At 38.1% G+C, this 18,507-nt stretch overlaps 1 protein-coding gene across 5 annotated transcripts in view; it reads left to right on the top strand.

Annotated features, from left to right (window-relative positions):
- LOC139503027 (uncharacterized) overlaps positions 1–18,507 on the top strand; it is a 57,818-nt gene that overhangs the window by 8,316 nt on the left and 30,995 nt on the right. For all 5 annotated transcript variants that reach the window (XR_011659005.1, XR_011659006.1, XR_011659007.1 and 2 more), the window contains exons 4-5: positions 1,709–14,732; positions 15,266–15,385. Coding sequence is in view for 2 of the 5 variants with exons in the window: in XM_071292690.1 (XP_071148791.1) it covers positions 1,709–14,732; positions 15,266–15,385 (13,144 nt within the window). In the remaining 3 variants the exon portion in view is untranslated. The remainder of the gene's footprint in view (positions 1–1,708; positions 14,733–15,265; positions 15,386–18,507) is intronic.

The raw sequence follows: 18,507 nt of genomic DNA on the forward strand, positions 1-18,507 counted from the left end.
ATGTACCCTTCTTCACTAATTTTGATAGAAAAGCTCTGATGTTATCTATTAACCTTGTTATCAAATGTTGTCGGTCAGATAAGGCCAAATAAGATAGTATGTGTGGTTCCAGTTACATCTGAAAATAAGTTAGGGTAGGTACATGTGTAGGTAGGGATTTTTTTAAAATTTTATGTTTGTTTGTTTTTTACATTGAGTCGATGGGAGCAACATTCTGACTTTAACAGTGCTTGATGAAAAATGACAATAAAATCTTAAGGGTAGGCTATTGTTGAGACAAAAAAGTAGGGACGGTAGGGTAACTGGAACCACACATATATTTTTATTTGGCCTAAGAGCAAGAAGAGTGATGTATTTTAAAAACTGATGCAATCATTTCATAACTTTTGTAAATACCATGAATACCGTGGATACATTTATTTTTCGTGGAACACCTATCTCCATGGATTGAGGATAATTGTCTTTTTGTGGATATTTGATATCAGGGTTTTTCCGCAGTCTGTTTAAAAAAATCTATAAAAAAAATATTTTACTTTCAATTAAGGTGGTACCTAACACTACAGGGAGATAACTCTGTAAAATCAGCTAAACGTTTTTAATTACGTTGTATTGTTAAGAAAATATTAAGCTTCAAATTGATCAAATTGAGTGTTTGTCAAACTGCTATATATCCAACCAATATTTTCCAAGAAAGTGTTTGGTTCAAGTTTTTCTGATTTTTAAAATATTTTTTTTCAAATGGTCAAAGAAATTATTTTGTCAAAATTTTAGAAAAATTAAACGAGCCAAATTAATTTTAGTCAAGGTGTTGGGTACCACCTTAATAGAGTATTCCACTAATAATAATGAATCTTGAAAACAAGTGGTGTCTGAATTACTGTGGATTCATTATTATTTGTGGGATACCAATTTTCGTGGGATTTGGTGTTACAGATGAACTACGAAATTAAAAGTTTAACGAATAACAAATTTCACATATAGTTGCATATATGTATATGTTGGCTTTTACAAAACCACGAAATCAAATATCCATGAAAAATGTAAGTTTTCTTCGATCCACAAAAATTGGTATCAACGAAAATAAATGAATCCACAGTACATAGATTAATATTATAAACAGTAAGAAACTTTCTTTATTTAATATCACTGCAATATAGCCTTGTTGTGCTAAGGCAAAATAAAAATATATGTGTGGTTCCAGTTACATACTTTTAAAAAATAGGGTCAGTAGGTCAGCAAATTTTTTTTTTATTTTTTTTTTAAATTTTATTTTGGATTGTCAAAATCCGGGAAAAAAATCTTGTTTACCAAAATTGTCCCAGTATTATACACGTCAATACATGAAGTTGGCCTTTTTAAAAGTGTTTGGTTGCAAAATATAGACAGTCATTTACCTTTTTAGTTAATTTTGTTGCATTTTGACAACAAATTGTTATGAATTCTTGCATTTTATCAATAACAGATACTTCTGATGGAAATTCAGATGACAGAAATCTACGAATTTTATTATTTTAATTCACAATCTTCAAAATTTGATCGTTCAAAAATTTATTTTTCCGAAATGAAAAAAAAGTTCTAGGGTCGGGGGTTTAAACAAGGGGTGGTCGGGTTACTGGAACCACACATATATTTTTATTTGGCCTAATGCGGCGTAAAGCAACCAACAATCAATCAATCTTTATTTAATATTTTAAAAATTATATTACAGGTAGAGACAGACCTCCACCAAGGGATAGATACAGTCGAGATGATGATAGGCCACCATATGATGATGACCCCCGTTATGACCATAGAAGATTCAGAAGGTCACCGCCTCCTTTTGATGACAGAGATGACAGACATCCTAGATTCAGGAGAGATGGCCCAGGCCCTCCATACGATGGTCCTCCTTATGATGGTCCACCATATGACAGACCTCCATATGATGATGACAGATACGATAGACCTCCAAGATTTGGACCCCCAAGATATGATAGAGATGGTCCACCAATGTATGACAGAGATGGTCCCCCTCCACCAGGGTATGATGATGACAGACATCACTATGATAGATTTCACTTCCATAGAGATAGACCACCACGCTATGGACCGCCTCCTCGTCCAGATTCTCCAGACTTTGGGCCACCAATGCATCCTGGACCTCCAGGTCCTCCAAGACCACGTGGAGGGTTGCTGCCAACACCCCCACCACCATCTCAGCAGCCATCTGAACCTCAGTATCCTCCACCACCGCCTGAACATGGCATGCCTTTTCCTGGACCTGAGGGACCCCCAAGATTTGGACCTCCACCACCAGGGCCACCACCACCACCAATGGGACCACCTCCTTTTCAAGGACCACCAATGCCATTCCAGGGACCGCCAGGCTTTCCAGCTCCACCACAACACATGCCAGGACCAATGCCTGGTATGCCACCTCCAGGACCTGAGATGCCACCAATGTCTGCTGAACAGCAATATTATGGTCCGCCACCTCCTATGATGCCCCCACAGGGTGATCCACAGTGGGGTCAACAGATGATGGCACCACCAATGCAGGGGATGCCACCACCGCCTCCCCCACAATTTCCACCACCTCCACCACCTATGGATCCATCTATGGGATTTCCTCCAATGGATCCTCAGATGATGCAGCCACCAATGATGCCACCCCAGCCTCCAATGGCACAGCCACAACAATACTATGAACAAGCACCACCACCTCAGATGATGGTGTTCCCTCCTCCGCCACCTCCTCCTGAACCAGTGGAGATTCCGGAACCAAAACCAGAACTTATTCCTATCCCTCCTCCCCCAGCGGAGGAGGAGCAAAAATCAGATGACATGGAGATTGACAACACAGAGATGCCAGATGTTCCAACAGTTCCAGAGAAACCTCAGGATGAGGATCAGCAATATAAGATGATGTACTCTGCTGAACCTACAGTCCCGGTATCAATCGAGCCTCCAGTCTCTTCTGCAACAATAGTATCAGCACCTGTGAGTTATTCAGCTCCCCCAACATATTCAGCTGCGCCAGCTTTAGCACCAGTACAGAAGATGTTTGAGGCACCAAAGTTTGCAGCAGCTCCAACAATGGCTGATTCAAGGCCACCTCCGCCACCCCCACCAATGGTAGTGTTCCCAACTCATATTTATAGTGCACCACAAACAACACAGGTCTCGGAGGAGGATAAGTCTGTAGCTCAGAAAGCTGCTGAAGATCTTATGATGATGACACAGGCAACTCCACAACAAGTTACCATGCCTATTGTTCATCCAGTTGTTCAACCAGAACCTGAACCAGTGGTTCAAGACCAACCAAGAGGTTTTGTACCAGTACCTACAGTTGAAACAGAACCTGTAAAGGAACCAGTTTCATATCAAAAGGAGGAGCCAGAACCAGAGCCAATGGAAAGGGAAACAACTCCAGAAAAGCAGTCTGGTGACCCTATCAAAACAACAGCTCAACAGTTATTGGAAAGAATTAAACAGAAACAACTGAAAGCACAGGCTTCATCATTACAAGGTGGTGGATCAAATCCTTTAGTAAAGTCAGCTCGTAGATTCTTTAATCCTGTTGCAATGGTGGCTGGAAGTAAAATTCAATTTGCCATGGCTACAGCTAAAAAGAGTGTCACCGCAGACAATCCTTTAAAGAGCCAGGAGGAAGATGCAGATAAGAAGAAAAAAGGGAAGGAAGGAAAGAAAGAAATGTTCAGACCTGGTTTAGATGGAGAAGAAACATTGTCTAGCATCATGCAGAAATATCAGCAGCACCAGAAATTTATTGATCAAATAAATAAAAACAAGGAAGGTGAAGGGGACGGTAGTGAGGCTCCATCAACAGAAGCAGCAAATGTGAATGGAAATTCTACTGAGGTCAAAGTGCAAGAGGAAATAGAATCAGCTGATAAAGAAAACGAAGAACAAATGGATGAAGATCCAGCTGACAGTAAAGCAAAGAGATCAAGGTTTGCTGATATGACAGCGGAGGAAAGATTGTTTGTGAAAGAAAAAGAAAATGAAGGATCTGAAGAGACAGAGGAAAAGAAAAGAGATGCTTCTCCTGAGAAAAGAAAGGAGGATGATAAAAGTTACAAGTCTAGAAGATCTCCAAGTCCTGAAGAAGATGACTCTAAGTCAAGACGTCGTCGAAGCTCCCCCTCACCAAGAGATAAACAAAGGTCGCGTTCCCCTGATCACTCTCGCGATAGAAGGGATAGAAGGTCCAGATCTAGGTCACATGAGGATAGATACTCCTCAAGGAAGTCCAGAAGATCACCAAGTCCTAGAAGAAGAGATTATGATGACAGGCAGCGATTTAGATATGGGGATTTCAGGAGGGAAAATGATTTCAGGAGAGGTAATAATAGAGGTGGCAGTCCTTATGGGAGAGATTCTAGAAATCGTAGGCAGGACCTAAGTCCTAGGTCAGATTACAGAAACAGACAAAGTCAAAGGGACAGGTCACCTAGTCCTAGGTCCAGAGGTTACAAAGGTCAGCAGAGAGATAGGTCGTCAAGTCCTAGATCTAATTATAGAAGAACAAAAGAACGATCACCAAGTCCAATGCAGACAAAATCTCAGCAAAGAGAATACTCACCTAGTCCTAGACGTTCCAGCGCGAGAGAGAAATCCCCTGATGAATCTGATTACAGAGAAAAGCACCGTGATGCATCACCAAAGATGGCAGATAACAGGTCTAGCAAACAGAGGGAGGCATCTCCTCCACAGAGGCAACCTGAAAATCCAATCTCTAGGCAGAGAGATAGGTCTCCACCAGAATACAGATCAACTAAACAGAGAGACAGGACACCTAGCCCTGAATACAGGCCTTCAAAACAACGTGAGCCATCACCAGGTCCTAGACAGATGGAATACAGAAGTTCTAAACAGCATGATCTATCACCAGACCCAAGATCTGCAGAATACAGATCATCAAAACAAAAAGAAAGATCCATCAGTCCAGAAGTGGTCAAACCAAAGCCAAGAGAAAGGTCTGTTAGTCCAAGGTCATCAAGATATCCACAAAAGAGAAGGTCACCTAGTCCTAAGATTGTAGAAAAGCCTAAAACAATGCCTAGTCCAAGGGCCAGAGCAAGTCCTGATGCAAGAAGAACAAGTCGACCAGTCCATGATGAAAAACGAACAAGAAAAGAATCCTCTTCTTCTTCATCATCTAGTTCTGATTCTAGCTCATCAGATGAATCTGAAAGTGACAAGTCTTTAGAAACACCAGAAGATGAAAGAATAAAGAAGGAAAAGCGTGAGAAGCTTTTGATGGAACTGAAAAGTATTGAAGAAAGTCTTGAAAAACAAAGGACAATGAAAAAGAAAGGAAAAGGTGGAAAGGAAAGTGTCAGAACAGAAGACAGAGAAAGATCAGAAGACAGACAAAGTTATCGGTCGTCCAGGTCAGAAGAGGAGAGAAAGAATGAAAGTAGATATGACCCAAGACAGAGAAGAGAAGAAGGATCACATTCAAGGATGGCACCAGAAATGGTTGAAAGAGCATATGAGGAAAGACCTAAACAGGAAATACCAGATGTGTATCTGAAATCCATTGAAAAATATCAAAAAGAATTCAAAAGTCGACAAATTGATGAACCAAGTAAAATTAATCAAAGGGGAGAATATGAACAATCTTATAAACCAGAGGAAAAGGGAACAAGGGATAGAAGAGAAGCCCGGTCAGAGTATAGTGAACCAGAATATGAAGGGGAGAGACGAAGCACTTCTGTAAAACGAGGGAGTGGAGATGAAAGAGGCAGACATGAAGATAGGCGCTATCCTGGTGAACCTAAAACAATGTATGAAGATGATAGAAAACGTGAACAGCCAGACCCTAGAATGAGGACAGAAAAACGAAGGCCTGATCCAAGAATGGAAAAGGAGGAAAGTTCTGATGAAGAAGTAGTCCAACCAAAACAAGAACCTGTACGAGATAGAAGGAGAGATTCAGGGTCCAAATATTCTGACAGAAGTCCCCCTGATGACCCAAGATATGATGACAGGAGAGAAGTTCCGAAAGAAAAATATAAACCAGAACGATCTGAATCTAGAAGATTTTCTGAAAAACCGAGAGAATTTGAAGGAAACTATGCTGATAAAAAGAGGGATCCAGCTTATCAAGGGTATGAGGATTTTCCAGATAAAACAAGATCAGAATACGAAAGGAGACCACAAGCTGAATATGGTGAGAGGAGACCTTCAGAATATGGTGACAGAGGACCAGCTGAGTATGAGGAAAGGAGACCTGCAGATTATGAAAACAGGAGACCTGATTCAGGAACCCGTTATGAAGAAAAACCAAAGTCAAGAAATGAATTTAATGAAGGAGATAGAAAAAGAGATTGGGTTGAACCACCCACAGAGTATGAGGAAAGCCCAAGAAAAAAAGAAAGATTGGACCGTCCGTCTAGGAATAGTGAATATGAAAGTTATGAGGGTTATCATCCAGAGAGTCGTAGCACTTCAGAAAAATCTTATAAAATAGACCCTGTTGATGAACTTGATTACTATTTAAATCGAAAACCGAAAGCAGCTCAAGGTCAGGTTGAGAAAAATGGAAAATGGCAGACAGAGCCGGATCAAAGTCCACCTGACATAAGACAATCATATTATTCCCCGAATCCAGTTGAAAAGGAGGAAGAGGACCGTTTTGACAAAAAGGCCAAGAAGAAAAAGAAGCACAGGTCAAGGTCACCAACGAGTCGTGACTCAAAGAAAAAATCCAAAAGGTCCAAGCGGTCTCCATCTGAGGAGGAGAGTGATGATGCAGGCAGATATAGAAGATCTAACAGATCACCTGTAGTTGAGGAGTTTGAACGACGACGATCACCTTCCCCAAGGTATAGACGAACATCATCACCCGAGGACCAACCGTACAATAACAGAGCTGAAAGATACTGGAGACCTCCTGATCATAAGCTTGATGAGATCCATCATTACACCGATAAGAAACATAAAAGTGCCTCTATGACCAAAGATTTCCCAGAATTACATGAAATCGAAAAGGCAACCAGGAAGTCGGACAATGCTAATGATAAGGAGGAAATGGAAAGAAAGTCCAGCTATGGTAGTAACATTGATAAGGAAAAGTCCTCAGAACCAGATCCTCTAATGAAATGGGAACCAGTTGATCCTCCAGTTAGACCAAGTGATACAACCCTAATGGAGAAAACAACAGAGTCCAACACAAAAGATACATCTGAAATCAGCACAGATAAGGCCGTAAGGAAGCGTCCTAAGATCAAACGCTTGCCAGTTCCTGATACTCCACCCAGTGATAAATCCAATCAGAGTGACTCACAGTCTGAATCTTCATACATAAGTGATGGGGAAAAGAGTGCATGCAATGAACAAAAAGTAGACCAAAAATTATCAAATAAACAAATAGAAGAGGAAAAGATACCAGAGAAAGCATCAATTCCATTGGAAGAAATTGCTGAAAAATCCTCAAGTGTTAAGACAAAATCAGGGGAAATAAAATCTGATAGTGAGAAAATACATGGACTTAGTAGTTTTATGAACATTTATGAGGATTCAGATGATTCAAGATCTTCTGCTAAAAATAGCATGGAAATCCCCAAAACTAAGGAGAAAAATTCCAATCTCTCAGCTTCTTCATTAGACAATTCTACTGTTGATGTAAAAATGAAGTTAAAAGAAAAGGAAAGTACACAATTTGAACCTACTGTCAGTGGTGTTGCAGATGCTGAAGACTTGAGAAGAAGAAGCATCATTGCCGATTATAGTGACTCAGATGAAAACACAAATACTAGTCTTAAAGATAATGTTACAGACACAACCCAGACTCGTGCTGAACATGATTTTCTTCATATATCAAGTAAGATCAATGATGAAAAGATGAAGACCACAATTGAGTCAAAAACAAGGAAGACTGTTATATCTGCATCAGTAAAAGACAATTTAGAAGTCTCTGTTTCAAATGAAGAACAATCCTCTAAAAAGATTGATGATCAACAGGCTAATGCATCAAAATTAGATGCAAGTAATGATGCCATCAAGCTACAATATAAAAGGACCCGGTACGGAATACGGCTAAGGTCAAAAGACTCAGAAAATAAAAACAAAACTGGTGTTGATGTAAAATTTGACAGCAAAGTGAAGAAATCTATGGCAGTTGAGGATGAGTCTCAAAAAGTTGGCACTAGTTCTTTGGATAAAGTTACTTCAGAGATAGATCAGATACATAAACAAGATGATCAACAGGTTGAAAGGTCACCTAGAAAAAATGAGCAGAAAAGATATTTACCAGAAAGTGCAAGCCAGTCATTTAGAACGGACAAAAGTAGACATGAAACTGATGAGAAGAACAGAAGAGAAAGCAGTTATTCATCAGAATCTGACAAACGCAAAGAAAAGTCTGATCGACCTAGATCTCCTGAAAGGTCAAGAAGGAGGAGTAACTCCCCTGAGGTAGATACATACAGAGAAAGAAGAAGGGATGAAAGTTCAGAAATTTCACCCGAAAGACGAAGGAGGAGATCAATTAGAAGGGATGAAAGTCCTGAAGTTTCACCAGATAGTCGAGGTAGACGCTCAATAAGAAGGGACGAAACTCCAGAAATGTCACCAGAAAGACGTAGAAGATCAATAAAAAGAGATGAAAGTCCTGAAATTTCACCGGAAAGACATAGTAAAAGATCACTAAGAAGGGATGAAAGTCCTGAAATTTCACCGGAAAGACATAGTAGAAGATCACTTAGAAGGGATGAAAGTCCTGAAGTTTCACCAGAAAAACATAGTAGAAGATCACTAAGAAGGGATGAAAGTCCTGAAATTTCACCAGGAAGACATAGTAGAAGATCAAAGAAGAAGAAAAAATCTAGTAGACACGAATATTCTCCAGACAGGCATGTATCCCAGAAAGGAGATAGAAGATCTCGGGAAAGAGAGCAATCTTATCGTTCATCATCAGAGAGACACTCATTAGAAAGAGAACAACCTTATCTTTCATCATCAGAGAAACACTCATTAGAAAGAGAACAATCTTATCCATCGTCATCAGAGAGACACTCATTAGAAAGAGAGCATTCAAAAACCCATGCTGATAAGAAGGAGAAAGCTGAAACTTTATCTGCAAGGCATACACAGTTTGAAACTTCAATAGAATTACAAAGTTCAGATACAAAGGAATCCAGTTCTGATGGTAGCTTTAAGATGAGCAGTAGTCAGGTAGAGGAAGGAAAGTATGATCCAGGAGGTACCCAGAAAATTCAGGCTTCTGAAGCTACAATTGATAAGCCAAAACAACAGTACAGTGAAGATACTGAGCTTAAAATGTTGGAAACAAAGGAAACAGTAAGAATGCAATCTACAAAATCATTGGAAGAACCTCAACAGAGTGGATCATCAAGATGGTCTCTTAGATCAAAAGCTTCAGATTCACAAGATGATAGTCCTAGACGCACAGCTAAGGAAGATAGTCCCAAACCTTCCACTATGACTAAAAGGTCAAGGAAGTCTGAAGATGAGGATGCCCAGCGAGATGTGGCAGAAGAAAAACAGGCTGCTAAAAGAAGAACAAGATCATCACGATCCACTGAAGATTTTGTTGATCAGAAAACACCAGATGTTTCTATTGAAAGACAGCTATCTAAGCGTCATAAAAAGTCTCGAAAAGGAGAAGAAATATCTATAGAAAATGATCCAAAATTAAATAGTACCTTATCTGTGGATTTGTCCAGCATTGCATTACCAGGAGAAGGTATCAGAATCAAGATTTTCAGTGAAGCTTTAAGTCCTACTGGAAACAGAAAGAGTCCAAAAGTTAGTCCAGTTAAGAAGGCCCATGCTGATTCACTGACAGATTTGAGATTGGAGGAAATCATTCTCCCTGGTGCAACACTTAGACAGGAAAAATCAAGCTTAGGAGACATCTCGAGAGTTTCATCGGAAGTTAAAAACGCTGAAGAGGTGAAAGCCAGTGTAGAAATACAGCCAGAAATGCAAATAACACCAATGCCTGTACAACCACCAAGAAAAGAATATCCAATCAGATCACAGAAAACTGCTTTCTCTTTTAATACATCAAAGAAATTGCCAGATGACAAACGTCCACTGGTTAAATTTGGTTTACCAAAATCCAGTAACCCAAATAAACTATGGGAGGATGAAGAGGATGTTGATTTTACAGACAAACTTCTTGGTAAGAGAATAGTGGATGAACCTTGTGACACACAAGCTCCTCAGCAGGCAACAACTCTGGAAACTACTACACCTCCCCAGATGTCAGAGGCCAGAACCTTTCCAGAGAAATCAGTTGATCAACCGACAACAGAAATAGTTAAAATGAAAGAAAGGTCTGTTACCCCTGAGAAATTAGTTGTTGTTGAAGAAGAGGACAGCTTCATTAAGAAAGCAGACAACAGCTTCACTAAGAAAGCTGATGACAGTTTCACCAGAAAAGCTGATGATGTTTTCGACAAGAAAGAAGACAATAGTTACACCAAGAAAGCAGTTGATAGTTTGACCACTAGTAAAACAGACGACAGTTTCACTAGAAAAGCAGATGACAGTTTCACTAGGAAAGCTGATGACTCTTTCACCAGTAAAGCAGACGATAGTTTCAAGAAGAATGCAGATGACAGTTTCACTAGGAAAACAGATGACAGTTTCATTAGCACCTCCAGTGATGATCCAGACATAAGCTTTAAAACACCAAGTCTTGTCATAAAGTCAAAACCTGTGGAAAGAAGGGTTGATTCTCCTGAAAAAGCACCTTTAATAGTTGCAGCTCCTGATACACCTGTTTTAAGTCCATGGAATAAAACAGAGGAAGGAAACAAGGTTGTTGAAAAACCTGTGGAATCTATTGATGCAACCACAACAACAGTTCAGAGTAGTAGTGATACAAAGAAGCAAGAGAAATCTAGTAGAAGGTCAAAAAGTAGATGGGATCCACCTGTGGCTGTGCCAGTGTCTTTGCCTATTGCAGAGCCACTGACTGTTCCAGTGGCCGTTGACCTGTATGACCCTCTACAACCTACAGCTGAAGATTTGTATGACCCTTTCATGCCTACAGATGATGACACTTCACAGAAATCTAAGTCGCAGGATGATGACCAGGTGTCGCAAGTTGAGGCATCAAATAGCAGTGAAGATCTGTATGACCCTACACAGCCGACAGATTTGGAGGCTGATAGTAAAAAATCACCTGAAATAAAAGAAGTTGAGATCACAATGGCAAATTCTGAAATAAAACTACAGCAGGAAGAAGTTGCTGAGAAAAATCAGGTCAGTGTTGAAAAGAAAATGGATGATGAACATTCAACACAAGAAGTTATTAAAAAAGAACAATCTCAAATGGACAAAATTCCTGATGAACAGGAATTGCTTCCAGAGAGTACCGGTAGTAGCAATCCTAGTTCAGAGAATTTACTTAAGAGACTTGAAGTTGAACTGGCATCACCAAAGCCAAACAAAAAAAGTGAACTGGAGATTGAAAAGAGTTCTGATTCACAAGAGGAAGAAAGTTCAGAGCTTAGTTCTGATTCAATGCCAGTCCAATCATCATCTGATGTTGATGGAAAATCTCTAGATGAAGATTCAGCAGAAGATTCATTGGAATTGTCAGAGGCAGAATATATTGCAAGACAAATAATAAAGATGTCCAAAACAGCCCAAATGCCAAGGATTGAGTCTGCTTCCATGGTAACCAAAGTATCAGACGAAAGCATGAATGAAAATAATGAGAAGCTTGAAGAGAAACTAGAAGAAAGTTGTGGAATGATTGAAATAGCACCTGAAGATTTAAGTCCATCTGCTGAAACAAAATCTGTGCTGTTGACAAGTAAGGTGTTACAGTTGCCGTCTGCTGAGAAAATTGCTGAAAAGAAATCACAGAAGAAAGATTCCTCTGAAGAGGGAGAAATTCTTTCTGAAGCAGACGAGAAAAGAGATCATGATGTAGGCATGGCCATTGAAACTGTTGTATATGGAAAAGGTCAAAAGCAAGTTAAAAAATTTGGTGAGGTCAGCAATGTGAAAGTGAAAGTAGAACCAGACACTTCTGCAGGTCAAGGACAGGTCATTGAAAGTATCATAACCACTAGAGGGAAGCCAAAAGTAGAGCATGTTATTGCTGTAGCAAAATCAAAAGAAGATAAGGGAGAAAAGGCTGCAAAATCAGAAGATGCAGAAGACAAAGTTAGGAAAGCACAAACTGAAGAAGCACTTAAACTTCTTGAGCAGTATAAAGGATTTGACACCAAAAATGAAGAGGCCCTCAAAATGATTGAAAAATTCCGCAGTGTCGATAAAGAACTCAAAACCTACAACTTAGATAAGCCTCGGAGCAAGAAAGAAGGTTGGGAGCGAGAATCTTACAAAGAACGATATGAGGAAAGTAAATATAGAGAATCTAACAGATATAAAGACAAAGATTATAAAGAAAAAGACTATGATCGCCATTCAAAAGATAAAGATTATGAAGATCGTTATTCAAAAGGAAGACATGACGACCGCTACAAATCTTTTGACAAGAGACGAGATAAATTCTGGGATAAAAGAAGGAGAGACAGTTCAGAGAGATTTGAAAAATATGAAAGAAAACGACACAAAAAAGAAAGATACCACGATAGAAGAGATAGAAGCTATAGTAGAAGTCACAGCAGGAGTCCAGATCGAAGCAAGAGTCGTAATAGTAGAAGCAGAAGTAGAGATCGTAGCAAAGAAAAGTCCAGAAGACGCAGCAGGGAAAGAAGCAGAAGTCGAGATAGAAGTAGAAGTCAAGATAGAGGACGCAAAAGTAAACGAAGTCGACGTGATAAGCGAAGATACAGCAGTGATGAAAGTGATGACTCGTCTTCTTCAAGGTCAACTAGAAAAGAGAAGGAGGCGTATATTGATTCTTCTAAAGAGGAGGTAGATAAATTGACTGAAGAATGGATTAGAATGGCAACAGAAAAACCTAAGAAGACGAAAGGTCAGACATCAGCAACTGTTTCCAGCACTGCCTCTGCAACTATGTCAAGTACTACAGTCACTTCACAATCAGGAACTGCTCCACCATACTACCAAGCCACCACTTCTCAATCAGGAGCACCTCCACAATATTACCAAGATGCTTATGGAAACTATTACCCTGTCACATCTACATCTCAAGGGTATTCAGGTTATCAAGGAATGCCACCACCACAGCAAGGCCATGAACAAAGTATTCCAGGAATGGTGCCACCTCATCATACGGCACTACCACCGGGTATGCCACAACAACCTATTCCAGCTACAGGTATGCCACCACCAGGAATGCCCCCACAGCATAGTATGCCACCCCCTGGTCATATGATGCCACCACATAGTATATCAGAGCATGCTCCTGTTATGTCACAGTATCAGCAACCTAATCCACAGATGTATGGACAACAGCAGGGTTATGGACAATCAGAAAAGTTATATGACCAGTCTGTGTATGGTCACCAACCTCAGCCAGGCCCATTAGGAAATCAACCACCAACATTCCAGGCTGCTGGAGCTCACCCAACAGGACTTCCACCACCTGGACTGTTACCTACACCAGCTGCACAGTTTGGACTTCCGCAGGAATATTCCACACCAGGCCTAATTCAACCACAACGTCCACCTTTGATTGGTAAAGGACCAGCAATTGTTCAGCCAGTAGCTTCTCCAAAATTGCCATTTGCTGGCGGTCTACAAGGCACTAGGCTTCCGTTCCCTATGCCTACTCAACAAACTATCCCTACATTTAAACCAATGGAACAAAAGCAGTCCCCTGTGCCGGCCTCTCCACTATATGAAGCTGGTCAATCACCTAGTCAGCTGACCAGGCCTAAACCAATGGCAGTGTTACAACAGAAGTTACTAGTAACAGCATCACCACAAGATGTAAGTCAATCACCAAGTCAGCTGCCCAGAACAGATTCTCCTGTGGTCACATCCTCCTCTAAAGACTACCAATTACCTGAGTTACCTTATCAAGAGGCCATTCAACAGGAGATTAAAGTAGAAGAAGTTAAACCTACTGAGATCAAACCATTAATGTCAAAACCTCAGATGGCCATGAAAGGATTCAAAATTAAACAGAAAGGCTTGTCACTTGTTATGCCAACAGAAGATGTAGTTAGTAGTTCATTCCAGTCAGACACAGAAGAAAAGATGAAGAAATTATCAGAATTATCTGAAACAGAGAATGCTACACCTTCACCTGTCTCTGATTTACCCAAGCATCCACCGCCATCATCAAAAACGGGGCTACCAATTAAGTTGGGGATGAAGCAAGACAAAAGGGATGTAGATTTGTCATCCCCACCTCCTTCTGCATCACCACGACCTGAAAAGGTGAAGTCTCGTTGGAGAAGGCTAAGTGATTTTGAAACTCCAATAACACAGAGCCCTGATAGTAATATGACTGATGTGCCTGCTTCATCTGGTTCCGAAGCTTCACCACTGAAGGAACCAGGAACAAGTGATGTTGCCCAGGTAAAACAAGCTGTCTATGATGCTTGGGATCCTGCATCAGATCTGATCATAACACCTGAAGCCATGAAACCGCAGCCAGCTTTCAAAGTAAAGAAAGAGCCGGCACAGAAACGGGAAAAGAAGGAAAAGTCCAAAGACACAGACTCGCCTCTGAAAATTGACAAAGTTAAAGAGACTGATTCCCCATTGAAAGTGAAGGAGACCAAGGAACCAGAAGAAGAAGTGGATCCTAACAAAATACCTACATTTGAATTGCTTGATGAGAACATGTACCTTCATGAAAAGTAAGTAGCTTAGATTCATTGAACCAGTCTGTAAATATTGAGTTTTTGGTCAGACGTTAGGGAGACGAAGAAAGATGGAACGAGCAAAATTTTTGAGTGAAAATACTTATTACAATTCAGTTTAAAAATTTCAAATTTGATTTAATAATAATGTAAACAAAAATGCATTGATACATGTACGTGTACATGTTCCCGTAAGAAATAGTAGTTTTAATTTTGAAGTTTTATTTTTTCACATTTGTACTTAAATTGATTTTATCTTCATTGCAAAATTTTGAGTAAAAGAAGGAAGGCGTTAATAATATTTCCGACTGATTTTCTGACGGTAAAATGCATTTATATCCTTTAAAGATCTACAAAGGATATAGATATTGACTTCGCTTTGCAGTATAACGAAAATTTAACACACAAAAAACAATAGCATAATTTTTGTCAGTAACAATTCACTACCACATGGAATATTTTCACGCTATGTAAGAAGCTGTCGTGTGTATACTTGTGTTAAATCTTGTTTCTTATTTTCACTTTGATAGAAAGAAGAGTAAAAAGATGAAGAGAATGTTATGTGATTGTACAATCACTGACGAAGAGAAGAAATGTAATGTTGATGCCTGTGGAGAAGATTGCCTCAATCGTATGTTGTATATAGAATGGTATGTAGTGTATTATATTTTAAACTATTATATAAGTCTAGGAATTTCGGTGGACAAAGGAAAAAACTTAACAAACACAGTAGCAAATACAAAATTTAACTAAAAAAGTACTGCTTGTTTGGAAAACTTTGGAAAGATGGATTGGTGGATGTAAAGAGGATATTTAATGGGTACCCAGTCTACCAAACTGTTAGGGCATAATTTTAAAATGGATATAAATTTTTGCAACCTTTTACAATGTTTCAAAATATTATGAGGAGATGTGGTATGATGGCCAATGAGACAACTATCCACCAAAGTCCAATTGATGTGAATATAAGCAACTTAACACATCAATTTGAAGATTTAAAGTAATAGCTCACTGAGATAACAGTCCATTGCTAAACATATATCCATCTACGACACATTTTCATTCAGATGGATAACTTCAATGGTACTGCAATAATTTACCTGATTTAAAAAGAAATAATGCTCAGCGGCAAATATTTCATAAAATTGAGAAAGGAAATGGGGAATGTGTCAAAGAGACAACAACCTGACCATATAGCAGACAACAGCCGAAGACCACCAATGGGTCTTCAATGTAGCGAAAATTTCATGCATACTTACTATGATATATATGAAAGCTTTATCTTGCACTGAAGCAAGAACTTTATTAAAGCTTCTACAATCTTGAGAGATCAGATCGCATTGCATATTTTACAATGTTTGTCCACCATTTCTGAATATCCCATTTCCTTGAAATTTTTACACCACAAAAGAATATGTGTGCAGACTGCAGTTGATGTATTGCGTTAGAAGGTCAGTTGTTATTTCTCAAATCCAAGTAATGATTACATTCATAAAAAAGAAAGAAGAGAGGTGAAGACAAATCAATTGCAAGATGGTAAAATCATTTAAAAGTATATACATGTAACTCAAATATTAGTTTTATCCTGTATATACCTTGAAAAAAATGGTTAAAAGTCAGAATTATTCCATTCTGAAGACAATTGCAGATATAACAAAGGATATTGCTAACCATCATATACGTGTCTGAAACCAAAAAGCTAAAACTTTAAACTTGGTCTCACAACATACAGTTGTGATGGAAACAAATGATATGGTTTACATTTTATGACACAAAATCACTCATTTAAAAAAAAAACATTGAAGAAATTTCCAGACTAAAAAATCTTCCACTTAACATTTAAAATCGTCAAACATGTACACAAAAATATAACACTTGTCATTTGACTGGTCACAATTTTCCTTATGATTAAAAAAACAAACTAAAAAAACCGAGAGACACTGAATTTGATTGGTTGATTTGTAAGGACAAAATTTGATGCTAATTCAAAATTTGATGTTTAAGAGTTTGTCTTAATACATCACAAAAATCATGAATAATTGAGATGGAGAGTATATATATGATCAAATAAATTGAAATGAAACAAGGGAATATGTCAAAAGAGACAACAACCCGAAAACAGAGCAGAAAAGAGCTAAAGGTCACCAATGGATTTTCAACACTGGGAGAAAATCCAACTGACTATTTAATTTATGAGAAAAATATTTAACTTCAGCCTTTGATTATGTAGGAAAAGATATAATATTGCAAGCATAATCAGTCAATGAGATTTTACTTCCTTCCTTCATTTTTCCTTCTTCAAAACAGAAAACCTGCTTTAAAAAACTGTTCATCTATGTGTTGCATTTGAAATATTCATCTTCTGAATTTTTGTTATAAGTTAACTTCTTGGTAGTACTTCTGAAGGTAGGTGTTACAAGAGGCAATTTATTGTGCAATCAAAAATAATTACTTCATACATCTTTATTTGCTGTGAAACAGTTGTGGTTAAATTGATTACTATATATAAATAGACTGCAATTGTGAGTTATACACAAACAGTCATGGAGTTGTGTTGTCCGTTGTAAAATCAAATCGCTTTGATTTACCAATGTATAATAGAAACAAAGACCTTACAACTTTTCCTTTTAAGTAGTTGTTGAACATGTCCGTAGTAGAATGAAAATAATAAGAAATTGGATATTTGTTTTCAATTTTATTGTACAGCAGCCGTTGATTTATTTCTTAAATTAAAAATAAACAAATTTAAATCTGATTTTAAATATCTGACGAGTTCTTCTATAAAACAGAAATCAGCGAAGTGACATATTAAATTGATTTTTGATTTTTTGATAAGAAGAGATGCTAATTACAATGACATCCTGGTATCTATGATGAGTTTATATGCCACATAATACACAACATTACCGATTTAGTTTTTGACTTTGTGACACAATAGAGAACTAGAGAGTTCCGCATCTGTCTGTAACATCTTTAAGTACTTCGATAAGATTTTATATGATATTATGTTTATTTATAAAGTAATGATAGAAAATAGAAATGTATTAAATGGCTATGTATAAAATAAGATAAGTTTTACTGTATATTCTCCCTGGATATCAGTTATAATTGTATGTAACAGGGATACTTGTAATGCTGTACATTAAGTAATTTGTTAAAACAGCAAAGAGTGCAATAAAGAATTTTTGAATGTTAAAAAAAAAAACTATTATTTTTGTTGTTACCAATTATGTAAATCAAACGTATCTGATTTTATGCCCTTTATGGGCCCTGTAATTTGGGAAATAAAAATATTCTATTCTGTTCTAAAAAAAAAAACAAAAACAAAAAAAACAAGAGAGTTCCGCAGAGTAAAAAGGATGCAGACTAAGATATCATGAATTTAAAATCTTAAATTACAGTTTTATACGAAGAAGTTGCATGCAATTTAATAACTGAAAGTGTTAACATTATTTTATAAAATGTAAACTTAAACCATGAATTACCCTTCGGAAGAATACAGAATACAAGTGTTATGTGTGTGAGACAAAATGATACAAAAAATAGTGATAAAATGAAGAGTTGAAGAACCTGAAGAAAACTGACCAGTAGGTAGTAATTGGCACTCAAGTTTTGATTCACTGTAGAGAATGAAAAAAAAATGACCAGGGTCAAGAAGTCAACATATACATGATATAGAGTAAAAAAATACAAATGAAGAAAAGAGAACTTTTGAACTCCAATATAAAACAATACCAGCCTATAGTATTCATATTTTATTTAACATCATCAT

The sequence above is a fragment of the Mytilus edulis genome, chromosome 14 (genome assembly GCF_963676685.1).
Source record: "Mytilus edulis chromosome 14, xbMytEdul2.2, whole genome shotgun sequence".
NCBI lineage: Eukaryota > Metazoa > Mollusca > Bivalvia > Mytilida > Mytilidae > Mytilus > Mytilus edulis.